Below are 22,729 nucleotides of genomic sequence, written 5' to 3' on the forward strand. Positions count from 1 at the left end.
GGGGACAACGACAATTCGGAGCATCAAAACGGACAAGATGAGTGTAATCCAACGGACAACAACTCGGTTACAGACTTCCCAGTCTACGAGATTAACGACTCATCCGACGAGTGCACTGTACTTACCGATCCTACTACTAAATCCGGTAAAATTACCCCTACCATCCGTCGTTCTGGTAGAAATGTAGGCCCACCAAAATTTTGTGGCAAACGTTATTTTATTGACGCAGTAGATAACATACAAGAAACATCCGGTTCGGCGACCGATCCAATCGTGATTGAAATTAAAGAACCACATACGTCAGACAATAAGACGACTCCGGCGGAGCTAATCGTTCTTGACTCAAGTTCATCATCTTCGAACCAAATATCAACCTCATCAACTGACGAATCACTAAGGATGGAACTGGAAAATTTTGGGGATCATTCTGATCTAGATAGTGAACTTTTCAACAAGGAACTCGAAAACTTTTTAAACGATTATAAATCTTTGTAAACAATTTGTTATACATATCCCAGTCACTTGTCATTTCAAAGAGCTCATACTACCCTATAATCGGTGCTAACCTCAGAGATCAAAACGTTCTTCAGTAATTTCGGATACGCTACCAAAAGGATAAGCGATCCTTTGGATAAACCGTCAGTAAAAGGAAAACAAAAGAAATTGGTGCTCTAAATTTCCCTAATTCGACCTGCTTTTAGTTGGTATAACTCAAACCAGTTATTTCCACCCATAAAACTTGGTGATAATTTTTTTTTTTTTTTCATCTCGAATTCTTTAAACCCAGCTCATATCCGTCGGAATCCGGATAATTAATTCACAATTCTAGTTTTGAATTTAATCATATAGTGGCGCTTCTGTTTAATGTCATCTCCTTATTTATGGCGCTTGATTTCCTCTCTTTCCTAGTCTTTAAAGGAAAAACTTACGGCAATTTGGCAGTTGGTGTATCTAAAAGCATTACTTCACACATAAAACTCGACGACATCTACTCCATACTTCAATTTTTTCAAAATTCATCTCATATCCGTCGGAATCCGGATAATTAATTCTCAGTTAGTTTTCGAATTTAACCACTTAGTGGCGCTCCAGTTAATGTCAATTCCTTACTACAGCGCTTAATTTCTTTCTTTCCTAGTCCTAAAGGGGGAGAAAGGAGTCAGACTTAGTTAGTTATGGTGCTTATTTTACTCGTAATTTAAAAAATTTTTCCTGCTTAGGGGAATGTTGTGATTTACATCATGTTTTGCAATTACTGCAAAACATATTAGTTTATTTAACTGGTCACTTTATTATGACCTTCATTGGTCATTCTCTCCGGCGGAGAGAATGATCTCTCATTGTTTTAATGTTTTAACTTACCGACTAATTCATCTTAATTCCATATTCTTTTTATAGTTTTAACTTAGAATTAGCTACAACAAAGTAACATTTTATCACAATGAAACAAAATCATAAATAATTCATTCAGTTTTTCTTACGATTTTTTTTTCTAATTCAAAGAAAAAGGTTTTTGTAACTTGTTATGATTCAACTGGATAAAAACAAAAAATGGTATTCGCACTTTCCAAACTGCTTTCAGATGGCACCTGAAATTAAGCTTGCAGCTTTTTGGTGATCATTCGAAATAACGGCGCTTTTGTACTTTTATAATAAATATTTATGGTAAATATTTATATATTTATAGTATTGTGCTCAATTTGTAAACCATTTCATCATTTATTATTGTGATATAAATAAATTAAAGAAAAAAATTAGGTTTTCAGTTTGGGCGACATGAAAAAAAAATCATTGAAATTTTGGCCAATTTTTGAGAAAACAGAAATCCAGTCTATTCTGAGAAAGCCTTGTGTTCTGAGAAAGCCTTGATTTCAGAAATCACATGTCTAAGCCTAGTTGCCCCATGGTGACGTTTTATATCGGAGTTATGTAAGTTGGCGATTGTCTGTTGAAAAGTTTCTGATACAAAAGCAATTTATCTACTTAACAATGAATCTACCTACACAAAGAATCTTAAAAACAAAGAGTTTAGCTAGCAGGTTATCTGCTTAACAAAGAATCTTAAAAACAAAAATTCTATTCAATAATTACCCCCTTATGGTACGTAACAATGAATCAAACCCCTCCTCTTATCGCCAACATCATTTTTAACCTCCTCCTTTTATTAACTGGCGATTTTCTTCCTTTATGACCTGCAGCTGTTGCGTTTAGAGCAGTCTAGTTTTTGATCAATTCAATTTTTCTTGCAGTATTATTGGTTGAAAAAATCGCTTGATTTTATTAAATATTCTACTGAAGTATGGCCTCCCCTGTCTTGAAAGGTAGCTAGGGGTTAATTGTTTAATAAAATCAGGGGCGGATCTAGGATTTTCTCGAGGGGGTGGCGGATTTTCAAAAACTTTTCGGAAATTTTGACGACCTTTTTTTAATTTTCCGAGCTCTGCCAAAGCAGTAAAACGACGCTGTTTTGGTCAAATTTTCTTTTAAAAAAAAACAGGTTAAAAAGCCTTTTTGAGAACTTGATGGAAAATGTTGACAAAGCAATCGCGTTTTTTTGGCGCGCGCTCTGCCTTTACAAAAAATTTAGGGTCGGTTGGCCAAAAATAGATTTCTTAAAAAATACCAAAGGGGGACCCTTTGGGTCGGCAGGGGGTCGAATCCCTGAGGAAAAGAAGCGTCCCTCCCTAAATCTGCCCCTGAATAGAATCTTATGTATTTTAATTTACAAAAAATAATCATCTTTTTTGTTTCGCAAACAAAGCAGTTTTGATGAGCAAAAAAGTCGTCTCAGTGGTTTTGCCATCAAAAACTGACAACCATAGAAGAGAGATAGAGAGGAGCTAGAAGATAACTTGTTCTTAGTTTCATGTTTAAAAATAACAAGTAAACAAGAAAAATCAAGTTTATAAGTACCAACATTGATACTGTTACACTATCATAAACTTTCTAGTGTCAAGTTTATATCGCGTGTTTTCAAAACATCAAAGTGCATTGTGTTGTTGTTTTTATCTTTTCAAAAGGCTAAACCAGCGCTTGAGAAACAACATCTTACATCTGTTTTTTTTCAAATAAAATTCAAACTCCTCATGTTTTTTTTCACTCCTCCCATAAAATAAAAACACACTACTTCGATATTTTTCATCTTTTTTTTGCTCTAACGGTAACGCAGTTAAACATTTAAATTCAATTCGAAAACGAATAAGTGGCAATTCTAAATGGCTTTTCGAAAAATGGTACGAGTGGTTCTCTTAGCTTGTCTACTGCAGGTCAGTTTGCAGACCACTATTGTGATTGACAGCGGATCTGGACTGGTCAAGGCTGGATTTGCAGGTGAGATCGACCTTATTTTTTTTCCTTCAGGCCTCAAAATTTTTCGAGCAAGAATAAGTTTGCAAGGTACGAAATTGCAGCTGAGCAGTTTCAAGCAGTAGTAATTTTGCAGCAAAAAGAAAAAGACTTGATCCACTGACCACCAAAGAGTTACCTATTGGTTCTATTTTACAGCATCTAATTTCGGCTAGACCGACCAATATTTTTTAAAGACACCTTCGCCGCCATTGGAGCCTAGTGAGCCTAAGAAAAACAACATTTTTACATTTTTTGCTATTTTGGCCAAAACCTACAAAAAACATGCCATAAAATTGAATTTTTGAGCTGTTTTTTTTTTATATTGGTTTCGGCTTAGAAAAACAACGATCGGCTATTTTTGAAAATTTTTCTATACTTCGACTCTGATTGGTTCATCTGATATATGATTCTGGTTGGTTCATTTCAGAGTAAATTTGGTACCCAGATTTACTCATTTCTGATTTTTTGTTTCGCAACAGCAAATTAATTTCGTCGACAGTTTTTCAAAAACAAATCGCCCAATTTTTTCCCGAATGCTACAGCTAACAATGGTAAATTCTCGACATTTAAAAAATACATTCTTCCGTGCTCAAGCACACACACATCCTCCATTTCTTTTTTGTCTAGATATAATTCTTGTCCCAAATGCTGGTGCTCATTGTGTCAATTTGAGCACCATTTCAGTTTTTTTTTAATTTCTCTCCATATTTATAAAAATAAGAAGTTGTTCTTATTTCTCTTTTTTGAATGCGTTTAATTAGAAAATTAATGAAACAAGTCTGAGGGAAAGGAAAGAAAAAAAAGAAAAATATAGCGCTACAATCTAACTGACGACTTTTCGAATTTTTTTTGAATGATAGAAAAAATACGATTCTATCACGGAATTATAGATTCGTCTTCAATACTGTCTTTTGTTAAACGTTTGGGCGCTGTTTGAGTTTTGCAATCTAAGCGCTGTTACCTAATTTTTTAAAAATGAGTTCCAGGTGACAGTGAACCGCAAGCTGTGGTTCCCGACGTCTGCGGCAGACCAAATGACGGCTCAAATTCAAACGAGTGGCTTTATTTTGGACAGGAGGCTTTGGACACACCAGGTGTCATAATCGACTACCCATGTCAACTTGGGTTTGCAGAGTTAGAAGAACCACTGGCCCAGGTCTGGGACTATACATGCAAAGAAGTTCTCAATGTGGGAACTCCTGGAGATAAAGTTGTCATCACTATGAGTCCGAAAGCTAGTGACTCATCGATTGCAGCAATGAAGTCATTGGTCAAGACTTATCTAGGATCAGCAACAGTCGAAAGTGTGAGCACAGCTGAAGCTTGTCTGAAGAATGTGGGGATCCAAACTGCTTTGGTTGTGGAATCCGGACATTCAGTGACACAAGCAACTGCATTTAAAGATGGTGTCATGATAGGCCAGACAGTTCTGACTGAGATTGGAGGCCAAGATGTGTCAGGTGACTTTGAGACATGTGTTTGACGTTCTTAAAAAAGTTTGACCTTGAGAAAAGTGTTTGAGCTTTTTAAATTTTTCTAGGGTCATGTCTCACATAATATTTAAAGTAAGTAATTTAGTTTCCGCCCCTGTTGCCAATAGAGACTCAAGAATTGGTATTCATATTTATTTGCTACCCTTAAACTTATTTTTTATGATACATCAATTAAACTTGCCTTATAAGCTTTGTAAAAAAACTTTCTAATTATCAGCATTGGTGGACATGCAGAAAGAGAGAATCATTCTCGGGTACTTATAATTATTGGCAAAATGATTGGCACTTAAGCAGAGCCGTCGGTGTATTAAGTCACTTTCGCTTGAAACTGTGACTCATCGTTGCTTTTCCAGAGGCACTGGCTAGCCTGATGGGACTGCGCTCAGGAGCTACCCAAGAAACAGACACAATCAAAGAAGCCATTTGTTACGTGGCAGAAGACTTCACCAATGAAATGGCCAGAAGAACCAACTTCAACACTCCGACTGGCGACAGAATCGTTCTCACTGACGAGATCTTTAGGGCCCCCGAAATTTTGTTCAGTTATCAGGGGTGGGGACCAGCGAAAGAGTATGACCCAATTCAGAATCTGGTACCTTTTCTCCGTTTTTAGAGGCCGATTATATATAAAATATAAAAAGCTCTTATAAAAAAAGATTCTTAAACTACTCAACTACAATATAGCATGCTTTGTCCGCCTCAACCCAAGACAAGTATTTCGCTGCTTTTCGACCAATCAATATTTTCGACCGAAGAAATTTTGACTTTTGACTCCAGCACAAATTATTTTCGAACTACAAAAGAAATTGTGGATGCTTGAGTGAGTAAAAAGCTTTCGGATGAGTTCGACAAAGTAAAATTTTTGAATCGGGAAAAAATCGACCAACAATTTTTTTTTATCTCTGACTGAACGAGGAAAACAAATAAGGTTTGATCAATAGGGTTTTTCGACCAAAGTAAACATCGACCAACAAAAAATGTGTCTTCAGAATTTGATTAAGTCATACAATTCCAACATTACAAAAGTTTTTTCAACCAAATGATATCACTTCAGGAAATTTTGTTACATTCTTTTAAATGTTTCTGTATAAACACTGAGTTTGACTATGTAAGGATTTTGAGTGCATTTTTCTTGCAAGTTTGCCTGCGACTATATAATTGTTCCGACTTTCGAATGAAAGTAGCGGAACATTTGAGCTCGGCATGGTTTTTTTCTTTAGACAAATTTCGAATTTCAATTTCTGAGAAGCCATTTTTGACGGAATTTTCTTATATCATTTAAAAGATATTGTTATCCTGAGCTTAAATTCGAAAAGATAGTTCATAAAGTTTTGAGGGTTTGAAGAGTGCAATTTCGGCCAATTAGGACAATTAACAGAGGATATATTTCGCGCTGTTAACAAGTAAGCGACGTTTTGATCCGTCTAGGAAAGTGTTCCAAATTGTTTGAAGGATGAGGATGCCTATTTGCTATAATTGATTTGTTGCCAAGAGCGAAGTCGATCAATTTGTTCTTTATATGGCGTGCAGGAAATGATTTTCACGAAATCTCAAATTTGAAAAAAAAACGTTTTTTTTTAATTATTTGTAATTTTTTCATTTTCTTACTGCTTCATAGACCTTAAAAGGCAGTCGGAACATTCAGGGCTCTGCCCAGATACGAGCAGTCTTGATCTTTTTGTCCTTGAATTAAGCTTTCCAATTTGTGTTCAATTTCGATTTTCAATCTCTTGGTTTTTGTGAACAGTTTGGAGAGCAAGCAAGTGTCTTGTCACTAGTAAATATAAAATCTTTTTTCACTAAGCAACTTGTGCAAATCCGTAAAAAATAGAGCTTGCTCTATCAAAAAAAATCTTTTGTGTGACTGCTTACTTTTTGTAACTGGAAAATGCCGGCTTGAGGTTCCAAAGATTTCAGCCCCGTCCAAACTTGTTTTTTGGTCACACCTGTTTTTTATCAGTTTATGCAGCTTTTTGTTCCGACTTTCGAAAGTAGCGGAATATTTGTGCTCGGGGTGGGTTTTTTTTCTTCAGACAAATTTCGAATTTTTAACTAGCCATTTTTGATAGAATTTTTTTTATCATTCAAAAGGTTTTGTTGTCCTGAGCTCAAATTTGAAAAGATATTTCACCTGTGGTCATTTTTCGTAAAGTTACAGGGGTTTAAAAATTGCCATTTTGGCCAATTTGGGACAATTAACGCGCGATATATTTCGCGCTATTAACGCGTTAGCGGGGAGTTCATCCGTCTTAGAAATCGTTCCAAATTGATTAAAAGAAGCTTATTTGGCATAAATGGTTTGTTACAAGGAGCGAAATCTATATGGCGTGTGGGGGATGATTTTCATAAAAAATTTGAAATTTTAGAAAAAAATTTTTTTTCACTTTGTTTTATTTCATTGAGTTTTTTAATGTTATTACTGCTCCATAAACCTTAAAAGACAGTCGGTACATTCAGGGTTTCGCCCTGGTACGAGCAGTCTTGTTGTTCTTTGACTTAGTTTTTATCAGGTTTTGTTATAGTTTTTACGGTAAATGCTTTAAAGAGTTTCATTTTCCTTGTTTATGAGCTAAGTTCTCTCAGTTCAATTTCTGGAATGTAAATTTGCTTTATGCGAGTGCGTGTGCGCATGCTGTGACGCAAATGAAAGCATCAAACTTTTTCAAATTTGTTTGAAGTGTTTTTTTTTTGCGTTTTTTGCTTTCGCTTTGGCCCAGCAATTAAATTAGACAGCCCTGCTCATAAACTTAGAGACTATACCTGCACAAAAGCGGTTTTTGAGCAAAAGTTTGAGCAAAAGAGTAAAAACTGGGTTGAGTTTTTTATGACGAGTAACTAATTTGTTTCAAGAAAAATCATAACATAAAAATCATTTTCTATATCGTTTTGATCCGCATAAAAATAATTTTAACCCACATCAATAAAAAGTTTCAGAATTCAATCGAAAAAAAAATCAAATTTTGACCTCACGAATGCCTTCAAATGGCATCTGCAAAAAAGCTTGTAGCCTCATGGTGACCATTTGAATCGGCGCTCTCAAAATTGTACAATTGCCATTGGACAACGCTTATTGTCTTGTCTTGAATTTAGGGTTGTGGGCGGACGCCTAATCTTCAGAGATTCGAACCCCTGCCGACCCAAAGTGTTCCCCATTTGTACTATTTGAGATATTCATTATTGGTGATGGACCCTAAAATTTTTCTTAAGGCGCCATATACTAATTTTAGGGGGTAGTGCGCGCCGAAAAACGCGATTTCCAAAAAGAGCTTACAAACGCCTTTTTTGACCTGTTTTTTGTGACAAAACAGGGTCTTTTTAGTAGAAGAAAAATTAATTTGAGCTCGGAAAATCAATTTGGTCGACCTAAAAAAAAGGTCAACAAAATTTTTAAAATTTTCAATTTTTTTTGTCGCTGTGTCGAATTGGAATTTGCCGACTGGACCTGCTCGATCACGAAATTTCAGTCAAATACTTTAGGCATGTTTTAACTCCTCGGTTTCAACGCAAATCGCACTCCTCGCCCCATTTTATTCTCATATCACCATTGAAGAACGCCTTGCATTGGACAAATTTCTAGCCTTCTTCGTTTCGATACCATTCTTCCATATGCTGAGTTGCTAGAAATGTTACTGAATCTAAAATCCCTTAAAAACGTTTTTAATACTACAAAACATTTAGCTTAAATTTATCAAGACAGCAATACAGAGTATTTGGCGTTCCCCCAAGATGTGATTTTGTTGCATAGTTTTGTAAATAATTACCGAAATGCTCTTCTCTTGACAACAAATTTTTTTTGCTCATTATTATAATAAATTATGAGTCTTAATGATGCTTTAAAACAGACTTAAGGATTGATACGCTTTTTAGATTGTGAAAGCCATTTCTTCTGCTCCTGCTGACCTCAAGGCGGATCTCTATTCCAACATCATCCTGTCTGGAGGTAACACCATGTTTCCTGGATTCGTACAGCGACTAGCCAAAGAAATAGAGGCCATAGCAGCTGATGGCCAGAGTTTCCAGCTCATCGCTCCTCCGAATCGAAAGTTTGGAGCATGGGTTGGAGCGACCAAGTGAAAATGCTGAATCAGAGGAGTGATGGCCTCTTCAGCTAGTAGGGGTGTTTGCTGGGTGGGGTAAAAAATTTAAGTTAGTGTAAGATGGATAAAAATTGAATTAAATTATTGAGGGAATGATTTTCTTTTCTTAGATGTGTCTCAAATTAAGATTTATTGGCGCAAAGAATTTGTTCAACTAAATTCAGATTTTTAAAGCATTACCAAAAAGTCTTTTTAGAGCTTCGTTGGTCATAATAAAAATACCAAAAAAGCTTAAAATTCTGTTAAAAAATTAGAAAACGGCTTTACATACGGAGTGGAATTAAATACGGAACGGAGATATTTAAATACGGAGTGCCCCAGGGCTCTGTTCACGGACTATTTTTGTTTCTAATATATTGAAACGACCTTCCTAATGGTTGTTAAAATACTGAAATAACCACACGATCATCTATGGCAGAGATTTTCGTGAATATTTGTGTGATTTGGAGAAAAATTTTGGTTGGTTCAACAAAAATAAACTGACTTGAAATCAGGATAAAACAATTTGCAAAAAGTTTTCAACAAAAAATGATTCGACGGCTTCGAAAATTAAAGATCAACTCATCGAAGAAAAGCCAACATTTAAGCACATAGGCACTCAATTAGATCAAAAACTGAGCTTTAAAACACCTATAATTGAACTTCAAAAAAGATTGAAAGTATTAACACCAAACATAAATGAGTTGAAATTAAATTTTATATCAGGGTTCTTCGAGAAATTTTTTTCAGTCATACATTCAACCTTGCATCTAATATGATGTCTTGAATACGGCTTAAATACGTCTGAAAAGGAATTAAAAAACTGCATGGTTGCAAAAAAGAATAAGGTTCATTCAAAAGACAAAAAAATTTGCAGAAATTAAAAACAAACACAAAATCTGTTCTGTTAAAGAGATATATCTTTACAACTTAACAAAAAAAATCGAAACCATTCGTACTGAATCTAATATCGCCTTCTATTGTAAGTTTATCACCCGAATTGAGATAAGTGAGCTTATAACAGAGCCTAGTCGAATTAAAAATCTAGGAACAAATATTAACAAACAACGTTTGGTTACAAGAATTCGCGTTTCATTTATGAGTCTGAGTTGTCATGTGTTTCGCTTTTTTTGAAAAAAGATAGATCACGATAGCAATTGGAAATAATTATATTCAGGGTAATGATCGATTGGTTAAACTTTTCTGGTACATTAATTTTCTTATCAAAAATCGTAATATTTCTTACATTTCTCTCATTTTTGTTATATCGCACAAACGTTGAAGTAAATTTGTTTTTCAAATTAATTTTCACTTGCACAGTTTTTTTTTCTATAAAATAAAATCTGATCAAACTTTGAGGTAGGACTGTATTGTTGATTAGCTGCCTCGAAGATGACGTCACTCGACAGATCGAAAGATGAAAGCAGTTATGCTTATTACAAAAGTATTTTAGAAAAAAAGTACGGGTTTTCTATAATAATAAAAAAAGAGGGGTTTTCTATAATAATAAAATAATAAATTCGTTTACGAATCAGCCACACTACAGAAACTATTTATAATAAATGCACAATTTTGGTAGCGCGGGTTCGAATGGTAACCGTAAGGTTGCAAGCCTGTTTGCAGATGCCATTTGAGAGCAATTTGGAGAATCAGAATCCATATTTTTTATCCGATTGAAACCTAAAAATTTGCATAACCCGTTTTTGTTGATGTAGATCTAAAACATCAAGACCAAGGATTTTTCTTGATGAATTCTTAAAATGAAACAAACTAGTTAGTCGTCAAAAAAAATTCCGCCCAGTTTTTACAGAAATCAGTATCAGGTAGATATAGGTCTCTGAGTTTATGAACAAATCAGCTCACCAATAAAAAATTTTACAATCAGCTTGCCAATAAAAATTTCTGTTCAAAATTAATTTTGCCACCATAGCGTATCAAACACGCAATCAAATGGTGCGTCAGAAAAGTTTAATCGGAATCTCCCAAAAAGGATCCAAGGATAGTGTTTTCTATTTTTTCCCAATAATTTTTGGGTTTCTCAAGGATGTTACTTATGGCAAATAAGGGCTTCAGATATAAGCTCCAGCTCGAGCTATTACTGTAATAACAAGATTTCTTGAGATTTTTTTGAACACTGGCCGCTCTTTTGGAAAACCGTGAAACCCTTGTCAGGTTCTGCTGGCTGCCTATTTAAAACACTAAAACAGATTGATCAATTCACTATTTATATATGTCGCTATGTAGTTCAAATAAATATTTTCCACAATTTGCATCAATTTACTGTAATGCTCTCAATGCAGCACTGAGATCAAGCAAACTTTTCGGCTTATTTATTTCAAGACTGTTTCGACAAAATTCAAGGAAGAACTGAGGTGCCGCTGATTGCCAGATTTTCAGCTCCTGGAGGTTTTGTCCAGTCAGGTTTTTCATGTTACCAAAATTGTTGCTGTTTTCGGGGTCAATAAACTGAAGCCAGTTTTGTACTTCGGCTCTTGTCCATATTATGTAACCGGGTTCCTCCACATTTGAAGTTTTCCGAGTTGGAACTATTTTTGGATCTATTTTCGAAACCCCGTCTAAATAAAATTACCCGCAAATTGTGACAGGTAATTATTTTTATTAGGGCGACAATTCGTGAGCGATAAATCGTAGCAGGCGATTATTCATAACAAGGCATTGGCAAGTACAATACGCTTGCTCTGCTTCGCTCCGCTGCGCTTACATCCGGTATGAGAGGAATATTGCGCGTGAATCAGTGTTCCCCGCTTCATCTAATGTTACAAATTGTCGCTTGCTACGAGTTGTTGCCTGTTACGAATTGTCACCTGTAACGAGTTGTCGCCTCACGCATTATTTCATCTACTTTTTTCAGTTTCGGTCAAATAAAAATTTGGCGATTTTGCCGTTGTTTCTGTGATTTGGTGATCTTTGAGAATAATTGATTTTTAATTTTAAGCAGTTTTCAGTTTTCCTGTTAAAATTTGGGCGTTAAATCATATGGTATCGCAACTCAGATTGTCGCAAAATTACCAAATGTATTTATTTTTTTCAAAAATAGATCCCTTTAGCCGAATCCGTTTCGTCATTATTTTCAAAAGTCGTGTTTTTTCCTTCAATAAATCTTATCAATTTTGGGAAATTCGTCTCAAACTCCGAATCACTGCACAATTGGTAATAAATTTCAGCTCCCAAAATTAACCCCAGCCACCCTTTGGGTTCGAAATCAGGTTGCGTTTTCACAAATGCGATATTTTTCTTCTGCTTGTAAGCATAAGTCGCTTCTGACCTACAGGCTTGACTATTACTGTAATCTTCTGAAAAACAGCAAACAACGAATTCTGAATTTTCGACTGCATCCGCCATTTTTTCCAACGAATCGCCTTCCATTTTTTCAATATCGATCCACACCTTTTTACCATTGTTCTTCAGCCTCTCAAACAACTTCAAAGCGATTGGTTGTTGTTTCCAGCAGTAACTTATCATAACATGAGTCGAAGCATCATCGTCCAACTGGTTGTTGTTGACCTCTTCGGAACTTTCTTCACCTCTCGTACATTCGATCAGCCCTAGCTCCCACAAAATACCTTTAGCAGCGCTTGAAATATCAGTGTTTTCACTCTCGATCAAACTTTTAATCTTTTCCAAAATCATTTCATGCTTTTGCAGAGATTTTTGACCTTCGTCGAGGAAGCTCAGCGACCAAATTAGACAAAGACTTCTTATTACTTCTAGCTCTTCCGAGTCCTCGTTGAGAATTTTGCAGCATATTTTAACAATGTTGCATTTTAGCAACTCGGTGGCATTGTTTCGGTTTTTGGCGAGTCGTGTTAAGCAGTCTAGTAGTTCTTCGACTGTATAGCCTTCTTCATTTCGCCTTGAGGCTGACTTGACCGCGTTTTCAAGAAGGTTGCAAACTACGTACTTGATGTTACATTCCGTGGCTTGAACTAATTCGCAATACAAAATTGATAGAAGGGCACGTTTGGAAAAATCTGAAAAACTTATAATTGAAAAGTAATCTTTTTTTGATAAAAAATTAAGTGAAACTAGAAACTAGACTCGATTTTTGATTTAAAACCCAGTATTCGAGTTTTCGATAAAAAATTGAAATAGAGTGCTAAAAAGTGGTAAAAAATAGAGTGCTAAAACGTGTCCAATCGGTAGGAAGCGGATCTAGTTGTTGCGTACTTATAAAAAACTTTCAAAATTTTGTCTACCTTTTTCTAGGTCGACTAAATTGTTTTCCGAGCTCTCCAAAACACCGTTATGACCCTTATTTGACAAAATATTTTGCTCCGCATCGAAACTAGTAATTTTCACTTTGGATCACAAATATTTGGATCAGTCGAACGAAATTGGATGCCGTAAATTGTACCAAATTCGAGGGCTCTTATGTGTATTGTTTTTAGAGGACCCATCTATTACACTTGTACCTATTTCCTGTTCTGAGTCCAAATCAGCTGATAAAGACAACACTAAAAGAGCAATCGCTTTCACTCCTGGGATATTGAACGCACTTCCGAGGTACAACATGCAGATCCGACAGATGCCTTCGTTACGAATCGTCTTCTGCGAATCTGGGTTGTAGCGTAGAACATTGTAGATAACTGTAAACAGCGTGTCGAGAGCTTCATCGCAACGTGTAAGTTCAAATGAACTTCGGTTCCCGTTGTATTTCAGAACACGACGCTGGATCGAGGGATGCTCCATGTCTCGTATAATGAACCTATGGAGTCCCAGAGTTATAATCTTGTCTCGGATTTCCTTGCATCTTTCCGAACCGTTGATTAGCAACCCATAGAGCTCATTTAAGTTCGAGTGCATCGGTTCTGCAAAATAGCTCTCCTTCTGGTTAAGCATGTACCCATATATTAATTCAACTAGCGCCAGTCGGTTCAAAAGATGCCAAAATTTGAATTCGTTGTCCTGATGGTTCTCGAGATAATCAGCAATTCGATTCAAAAATAGCAATTTAGTCTTCAAATCGACTCGATTCAAGTCGTATTCTTTGACATGGCAAAAGTAAGAAGTGACAATTTTCTTGATTTTCCCCCAACTTTTGCACGACTCAGGAACAGCATCTAGGTCGTCCTCAAACTTGGCTTGGGAAACCAAATCCTCGCGTTGGTAACTCCGTAAGTGCAGTTTAATCATTGTTTTTCAGATTCTGCAAAAATTTATGGAAATTTGCCCATAAAAACGTTGAAAGAAGTTCGAATGTATAAATTTTAACAAAATTATCGAACGGGCACAACCTTTTAGCATGTGAGCCGATTAGCATGCCCCTATATAAGAATGTAGATTGATGAAGATTCGCTATTGCGCGTTTTGCTCACACAAACTTGCAATTTTGAATGACGTGCACTTAGCCGAGTTTTGAATTAGGCAAAAGTGAAAATTTGATTCTCATAGCATATTAAGTGGTTTTCGAAACTATTTGAAATTTGTAAGATAATTTATTTTCGTCTGAAAGCGCACCCAGTTGAAGCAAACATCGCATGCTAATAGGCACACATCCTAATCACTACGCTCCCTTATTAGTTTTCTTCGTATTACGTGTTAGCTTTCTGAAATAATTCTGACCTTCAAAACTAAACTAAACCAAAATCTTTCTTTGAAGTTTTGCGTTTGCTTTTTGTCGGCCTTTTTGCGCTGAAAAATTACATTGCAAATCGTTTTTGAATGAAAAAATTTTTTCAGTTCTGTTCTTGAAATAAGGCAAAAATGCAATTCTCTGAGAAAGCGCAATCATTTTGCATTGCTTTTTTGTCGGTTCTAATGCAATTTTGAAAAATTGATTGCGATTTTAACTTCATCTCACTATGTCAAATTCAAATTTATAGAGAGTTGCAAAAAGTTCGGACAGACAGAATTAATTAAAATGAGCAATCAGTGCTTTTCGACGCTTTTTTGCATGCAAAATCTGAAGCCGAACAACCTTGAATTTTTTTTCAGACCAAATTCAAAATGCGAGATTGTCGGTTATCCGATAATTATGCTAGCCTAGTTTTTAAATACTGCGATGAACATCCAGATTTTATTATAAAACAGCTCGACGCTTCGGATGCAATTGCCCGCCGTGGTTATAAATTTTGAGCGAAACTCGGATTTACTTAACAATCTCACCCACCCGCCCCCCTTTCCTTCCCCTATTGTATTTACTAAAAAATATCCACCCTTGTAAATAAAAACAGTAAATTCGCACTAGAGCATTGTATGTAAATTCGAACTTTGCTGCATTCTGATTGGTCGAAAGTTTGCTGCCAGTAATCTAATTAACAATCTCCTCCCCTTTCTTGAAAGTGGGGATTGTTAAGTAGATCCCGTAACTCTGCTTTATGAACTTTCGATGTTATGTTTATTTCAGTTTTAATTTCAGTTGATGTCTAGACAGTTGCTCTTTTTAATTATTTTTGTCTGTCCGAACTTTTTGCAACTCTCTATATAGAGCACCGCCCCGCCTCCCCAATCCCCGCCTCCCCCCCTAAATCCGCTCCTGTGTCAGTCTCCATAAATTTCCAAAAGAATTGATCATAATCGATTAAAAATGGAATATAATGTTACTATTTTTCGAAATTATTTTATGAAAGTTTTTTTTCTCAAATTTTATTGAACTATAATCCATTTAAGAAGCTAATTGGAGGCTTGCGTTTTCCGGCACTGGCTTAAAGCACAAGACAATGGATTCACTTTAAGCCAAAAAAAAAACAGGTCGTATCAGGACAAAACTCTGAGTGCATTTTAGAATTCTTCCATTTATTCTAAAAGGCACCATATGAAAAAAATTCAAAAAATGAAATTTTCTTTGTTATGATGTTAAGTCTGCCCCTAACATACAAGGTCAATTACGAAATTTACTCTAGTAAAAATTTCTTCGAGCAATTCAGTTACCAGCTTCCACTTTGGTTATGATTTAATTGCCTGAAAATTGTTCAACTAAGAGCCCGCGTTAGTTAAATCGAAATCTCCAAAATGTGCTAATTTCAAACCTATGACGTGAGGCGACAATTCGTATAGTTTTATGACGTGAGGCGACAATTCGTAACAGGCGAAAATTCGTAGAATTTTCACAACAGTATTCGTAGAATTTTCGTAACAGTAGATTAAGCGGTGAACACTGGTTTTATGAAATACAAATAAAGATATAACTCTTCCATGATTTCGAAATCAAGACATCAATATCTTTCAGACAACATTTTTTAACCAAAACCGACTAGTTGAAAAGACGAAAACTATTTTAAGAGAACTTAAAGTCGTAACAAAAAAGATCGCTGTATTGATTTCCACCGGCAAAACTTCCTTTTCAAATTTTATATTTTTGTTTGCCTAGCAATGAGAAGTATTCAAAAATGGGTGTCAATGTCTACCTTCAGTTACAGTTCACTTCAAAATGTGGCATTTACTGAATAAAAAAACGTTCTATCAAAAATCAGCTGCAGGAAATTGACTTGGGGTTTATTTTTTGAACTCAAACTTTTGTATGATTTCCAAAGACTGTTGGACCTACATTCACGACAAAAATGATTCTGGTTGTTGTTGTTGAACGCAGGAAATTAAGATCTTCAAATCGATAGAAACACCAATAGTTTCCTGAAAAAATTAAGCCATAAATCATTGCGTTTAGGGATAAAAAAAATTGCGCACAAAAGTTCATTCTTAATTTTTTACCATTTGCTCATTTAAAAATATCATTTCGACATTCTATCTTTAACGTTTCGATAATTTGTCTTTGAAATTATGATGATTTTTGATCCCAAAATGTAGATGGGGACTCCGAAGAAAATCTTAGCGCACTTTTTCTTCAAATCGGGAAGAGTTTTCGCATTTGTTGAGTTGCGTTTTTGATCTTCTCAAAAAATGGCGGGACACGCCTTTCAAGTACCCAGCTTTCAAAAATATTGTTTCGAGTATCAATCTAAATGACCCGATAAATATCAATCTAAAAGTACCAATCTTGCACCCACGGACGTCTCGAGGAGGGAAAGGCGGCGGTTTTTTCAAAAAACACTCAAAATGTTGTTATCGACAAAATGATGATAACATAAAATAAAAAGCGGCTTTCTGAAAGGCCAAATAATCAATTTAGTGATGGTTATGACAATAAAATTAAAAAGTTTTGGGACTAGTCGGGCAAAATGGATGACGTACAAAGTTATGAAATGGTTTTCTAGGTTTAGGGTGTAGATTTTTGAGATTTTTGTCGTTTTGAGTAGAAAAATGATTACCTGCTTGTTAATCAAACATTGGTTTCAAACTTCCTCTAAAGGTTTTTGATTGTTTTGCAAAAACAAATAAGTGTTTTCTTAATCAGGATTTTGTGAATATGATGATTGCTGTAACCTCAAGATTTTGAAACAGTCTTAATAACAATTTAAAGTATATTTGTCAGCAATTTTGAATAAACAAACACAAACGTTTAGAAATTTGTCAAAACTTTAGCAAACAAACAATCGCCATTTATGTCGTAAGACGAAGTTGCCTCATGATTGCGATTCGAGGTAATGTATATAAACTGATTAATGATTGCAACTTAATATAGCTTGATTCAATTATTACAACTTGGTAACTGCCCAGATTTGGTATTTTTATTAATTCCAACTGCATGCAAATTCAATCAACCTATAAAATTATGTTTTTTTTAAAGCCATAACAAAAAAATAACAAAAGTTTGGTTTAAATAAACCAACAACCGAGAAATTAATAAAAAAGTATAGTAATGATAATCGGGTCCCTATCAAAGCAATGTATGGACAGGGCAAATATTTATTTCGCACTTTGGCAAAATAGCAAACAAATTAATCTGATAATGGCCACAAAAAACGCCCAGATTAAAAATGAACAAAATCTGCCAAAAATTAATATTGATTCACAAAATTAAAGAATAATTCGCTGTTGGTTTTTTAAAACAAATTATTTAATAACTCGCAGAACAATTTTGTCTCGATCGGGTTTCAATTCTCTAAACAACACTAAAACACCGGCTTGAGGTTTCAAACTTAGAGTATAAAAAGTAATGAAAAAGTAATAAAAAAAGTAAAAAAAAACAGCAATCGCCAACAGCAATAGCAAATGTAATCGATAGATTATCGCTGATTAATTTGGCTAATGCTCAGCGATGAAACAGCAATAAAAAAACCTTTCAAAATTAGCAAAATAGGAAACTACCGGGGTTCGTTCTCGCAACGCAACTATCAGCTAAGTAGACATGTTTGCTAAATCTGCGACACGAAGACTAAGATACACTTCAAGCATTAACTCAGTTTATTAACTCACGCTGTCATTTAAAAGCTACTAGAATGAGTTAAAGTTTTAGCACTGACTTTCTAGAAATCACTACTGAAATAGATCTGAAATATCGCAGCTTAGATATGGAAAAAACCCTGAATTATTCTTGAATCAGTGCTGGAAAATAGTGATCAATGGGATCCTATAGAAATAGCAATAATTAACGATGGGACTTAAAACCGGGCAGCTTTGCATAGCTCAATCTCAAATGCAAAACCTTTTTGGCTCAACAGACAATTTTTCTTCTTTTTTGGATGAAAAAGCTCACATTTGCATCCGAACCGGAAAGTTTCATTCGTTATTTGTTGTCTCATCATATGTTTGCTGCTTATCAGCTCAATTCTTTGTATAGATCATCTGGGGCAGGATTGTATTTTGGGAGCTCTGTTTGTGCAGTGAAAGCGCATTAACTTTGTATTTGCATCAAAAATAATCATAGACACGGATTGTTTCTGTCCACTTCTTTTATAATGTTCAAAAAAACAAAACAAAAAAAGGTTTTCCGCTATTAAAATATCCTATCTACTACACTTTAGAAATCTGTTTTCAAAATTTCCAAGACATTTTCTGCCATGGTGACATGCGATACCCTAGGTACTCTCTTCATTACTATTCCAACAGTTAAAACGACTGCAACTAATTTTAGAGCTATGTTTCGATTTTATTGCCTTGTTTTTCAATTTTTTTTCTAAAATTAGTAGAAATCAGTTGCGCGCAAGGAAAAAGAAAGAGTAATAAGGACGTATAGCCAAATATGAACCCACGAATTTGATTCAATGAGGTCATAATTGTTTCCCCTAGTTGGCAAAAAAAAACTTACTGACAGTTTGTTTTCCCAATATGCAAAATGAATGTGCTCACGTAGTATACATTTTTTAAAATAGTATATCTTTTTTACTTTCCATGCTCTACAAATCTCATCAATATTTTCTGGGTTTGAATTAATTATTTGAGCTCAAGGTGGTTGCATAATTAACAGTTCTTTCAAATAAATTGCACAAAGTTACTATTTTCAATCAGAAAGAAAAATGTTTTTCTTATTTTTTCGGTCATCATAAAATTGCTTTCTATCAACCTATTCTTTTATATAGATATCTTTTGTGCAAGTTTGTAATTAGACTGAAGGGGGGAGAATAGACATTGGAATAGGAATATCTTGTTTTAGAACAGCTCATACACCCGTATTGTTTCAGGTTGTCCACTGTTTCCAAAAAACCAGAAGGACTAAATTTTTCGCTATAAAGCATATATCTACTACAATTTAAATTTTTTCATTTAAAATGTTCCTTAATTTTTCTGCCAAAGTAATATGCGATAACTTAGAAAACCCTTTTTCTAAGTTTTTGCCAAATAAAATGGGTGCAATGAATTTAAAAAAAATTGAAATCTGCTTTGGTTTAGAGTAATGTTTAATCGGTTATTCAAACCTGGTAAAAATGGTGTGCGCGCATCAAATAAAAACAAAAATGAAAATACGTATAGTTTACTGATGCTTCTTTATATAACAAGCTCTCCCTCGTTTGGCAAAGTGCTGACAAAAGAGGCTTGTAAACGACGCTATATTAGGATTATCTATTTTGAAATCACAACAGATTTACAAGCTTGATCAGACGGTTGATCAGGCCGGTTGATCAGACGAACGATTTGTTGCTGATCACTTTTACTGCCATATTTCTATTTCTTACCCTACCGACAACAATCTGACTCGCATTCCCTTTTTCTGTATGACAAGCGTAGTTGATATTTCTATCCAAATATCGCCTCTTGTTTGTTCAAATTTTCTTGAGTTGTTGCTAATTTGTCCCTAATTGTTCTCTCAAACAATCTTGAGGCAGCATTACTGACTACTAGTCCGAGTTTTGCTTAACAATTTTTAATCTATGGTCATTGTTCTAACCTCTTCAAATCTTATACAAAATTTTTCTCAATATCTTGTGGATTACGCTTTTTTGCTTATATATTGAAAGAGAACTGTATCGTTTGATTTATGATATCATTAACAGATCACAATTTAAAAGGAGCCTTGTTTCAAATTATCATCCAGTAACCCACCCGCACTGGAGTTCCATGGATAATAATAGATTATGTTGTCATTTTTTAGTCAGTATCTATAAAATTACAAAAATAAACGATTATAATCCATTAAAAATGTTTTCATTTCTTATATTTTTAATACCAATGTAATCCCTAATAATCGCTTATAATTAATTAAAATGGTTTTTTTTCGAGAAATTAGTCATAAAACTAACAATTTTTTCTCAAATTTATCGCATTTTTTGTTTAGTGCAGTTGCTACATAATAGGTTTCATAAAATTTTACATTTCGTTTTTCAATTTTAATCATAATTTTTGTCGTATATACCCCGTTTACCCCCTCCCTGTTTACCCTCCCCCCCTCTCTGTTTACCCCCCTCCACAGTTTACCCTCCCCCCTCGTTTTCCTCCCCTTTGGTAAAAAATGTGGGGGAGGATAATCTGAACAACTGAGTATACTCCCTCCCCCGTCACCGTTCAAAATGGAAAACAAACTGGGGGGGAACTGTAAACATGGGTGGGTTGGGGATAAACTTTAGTAAACTGGGGGTGAGCGTAAGGATAACGGTAGGGGAGTGGGGGGAGGGGGTTTGGGAAAATGCCGATAGGGGGGAAAATGGGGGGAGGGGGGTTAATTCGAGTAGGTTTAGATTGCGAGTGGGCCGTGAGTAACGCAGAAGTGTTGCAAGTTTTGCAAATGATTTCGCAAAAAAATGTATAGATTACAATCCGTTATAATCAATTATAATGGGTTTTAGATGGATTATAATCCATCATAAAGGATTTGAGATGGAGTACAATCGATTATAATGGGTTTTAATGGATTGTTTTTTTACGAAAATAATCGATTTTAATGACGATATACTCGATTTCGAGGTCTAAATTTGCGACAATAATGGATTAAAATGACAACATTTTGGACAATAATTTTCCATTATAATCGTGAATTGCACTCTGTGACTGTTACCACAAACGTTTGCAGCCTGTGAATGCTACCATAAATCAACTAAAACAAACAGATTTTATATTTAAGAAGTTGCAACCCCTCCATTATATAGGCAACAAAAAGAGCACAATCAATGAAAGTTTGAAAGCACCTCATTTTGAATAAATTAGAAAGATGTCAGAACATTGAGCACAGATCACTTGTTTGTAAACAAAACCCAGATAGGTAATCAGTAGTTTTGTTTCCAGAATGTTTGAAGAAACCAAAATGAAAAACCAGTAAAAAATTGAGAACTCTTCAACAACCAAGAGGCAAGGATTGTACACGTATACCAACTATGCCTGTCATACCGAAGTATCAGGGCAATACCAGTTAGATCGTTGTTCACAGTGTATGAAACGAAAATATGACATTAAAAGTTTTCAGCAAAAAATCATTCTTCTGACCAACTTGTCTGATACGAATTTTTGTATTTTATATCTCTCAAGAAGTTATGTTAGATATGTTCCTAGTCTTGCTTATTTTCCAGAGTCCTTATTTTGCTGCTTTGCCAACTAGTGGGAGAAAATGTTATTTAATCAATTCATTATTTTACCTATTCAACTACTACAGCTATGTGTAATTGCTATTCTTTATTTTGTGATGCTTTCCAGTCTTAATAAAATTGAAAAAAAATTGAAATAGAAATGCTTCAAGTTTTCATTGTGTTCATTTCTCCTTGATATTGTTTCATGATGCCCATTTTACGTTTTTTTAACCACCAAAATGTCAGCACATTGCTTTAGTTTCATGATTTATTCGGAAGATTTATTTTTCAAATACCACGGGAACTTTTCAATTAATATAAAAGGAATTCTATGAAACTTTTATTTCGTGGTAAAACTTTATGTTCAGATGAACCAAAGTGTGACAAGACATCTCGTTTCTAGAGATTTTGCTATTGACAGAAAAATAATTACGCATGAGATATAATCATGACAAAATAAGAGACTATAACAGATGGAAACCGGTTATAATTGATTTTAAGTGTTTTTGGATGAACTATAATCATTTATAATCGATTATAATATATTATAACCTTTGGAAAATATCTTGATTTTATTCGATTGTAAATTCTTTAAACACCTAACTTTGGTAATTATAAGTGTCAAAAATTCATCATAATAATCCGTTATAATCGATTACTTACGCCTAAACTTGAATGCGGACACGTCTTGTTATATTCTCTTTTGTTTGTTGCGCGCACACAATTTTTAAAAGGTTTGAATAACAGCCTAAAATTTACTCTAAAAACGAAACAGATTTCAAAACTTATAATTGTTCAAAAAGTTACAAGGAGGGTTTCTAAGTCATTGCATGCTGCCTTGGCAAAAAACTATGAGACGAATAATGAATAAAATTTTTTAAAATGTAATGGATATATACTTATTAGCAAAAATATAATCCTTCTTGTTTTTTGAACCAACATTAAATACATGGAAAACTTGAAACAACCCGGGTGTGAATGAACCCCTTTAGATTCTCTGTTGTAAAAACATTAAATGTTT

General features: G+C 34.7%; 2 protein-coding genes across 3 annotated transcripts; one reads left to right on the forward strand and one right to left on the reverse strand.

The window, feature by feature from the left end:
* Window positions 1–3,119: 3,119 nt before the first annotated feature.
* LOC134846495 (actin-6-like) lies at window positions 3,120–8,996 on the forward strand. 2 transcript variants are annotated; one of them, XM_063863871.1, is made up of 4 exons: window positions 3,120–3,330; window positions 4,329–4,808; window positions 5,195–5,433; window positions 8,709–8,996. In XM_063863871.1, exons 1-4 carry the CDS (start codon window positions 3,216–3,218, stop codon window positions 8,913–8,915), a joined length of 1,041 nt encoding a protein of 346 aa, XP_063719941.1. In that variant the 5' UTR covers window positions 3,120–3,215; the 3' UTR covers window positions 8,916–8,996. The 2 variants fall into 2 exon arrangements, with proteins under 2 accessions (XP_063719941.1, XP_063719942.1); XM_063863872.1 differs by having other exon boundaries at window positions 4,335–4,808.
* A 2,969-nt stretch (window positions 8,997–11,965) lies between these two features.
* Window positions 11,966–17,288, reverse strand: LOC134846626 (uncharacterized). The gene is made up of 3 exons (XM_063864011.1): window positions 17,143–17,288; window positions 13,351–14,035; window positions 11,966–12,864 (listed from the first exon to the last, which is right to left on the reverse strand). Exons 2-3 carry the CDS (start codon window positions 13,775–13,777, stop codon window positions 11,966–11,968), a joined length of 1,326 nt encoding a protein of 441 aa, XP_063720081.1. The 5' UTR covers window positions 13,778–14,035; window positions 17,143–17,288.
* Window positions 17,289–22,729: the final 5,441 nt, after the last annotated feature.

Source organism: Symsagittifera roscoffensis, chromosome 5, assembly GCF_963678635.1.
Source record: "Symsagittifera roscoffensis chromosome 5, txSymRosc1.1, whole genome shotgun sequence".
In the NCBI taxonomy this organism is placed as follows: domain Eukaryota; kingdom Metazoa; phylum Xenacoelomorpha; order Acoela; family Convolutidae; genus Symsagittifera; species Symsagittifera roscoffensis.

What these genes read in the sequence shown, in the direction of transcription:
- LOC134846626 (XM_063864011.1), bottom strand. Translation starts at nt 13,777, where the DNA reads ATGCTTAACCAGAAGGAGAGCTATTTTGCAGAACCGATGCACTCGAAC. An exon ending in GGACTCAGAACAGGAAATAG is followed by an intron (nt 12,865 to 13,350) that starts GTACAAGTGTAA and finishes ATTGCGAATTAG; the next exon opens with TTCAAGCCACGGAATGTAAC.
- LOC134846495 (XM_063863871.1), top strand. Translation starts at nt 3,216, where the DNA reads ATGGCTTTTCGAAAAATGGTACGAGTGGTTCTCTTAGCTTGTCTACTG. An exon ending in GGTCAAGGCTGGATTTGCAG is followed by an intron (nt 3,331 to 4,328) that starts GTGAGATCGACC and finishes TTTAAAAATGAG; the next exon opens with TTCCAGGTGACAGTGAACCG. An exon ending in TGGAGGCCAAGATGTGTCAG is followed by an intron (nt 4,809 to 5,194) that starts GTGACTTTGAGA and finishes TTGCTTTTCCAG; the next exon opens with AGGCACTGGCTAGCCTGATG.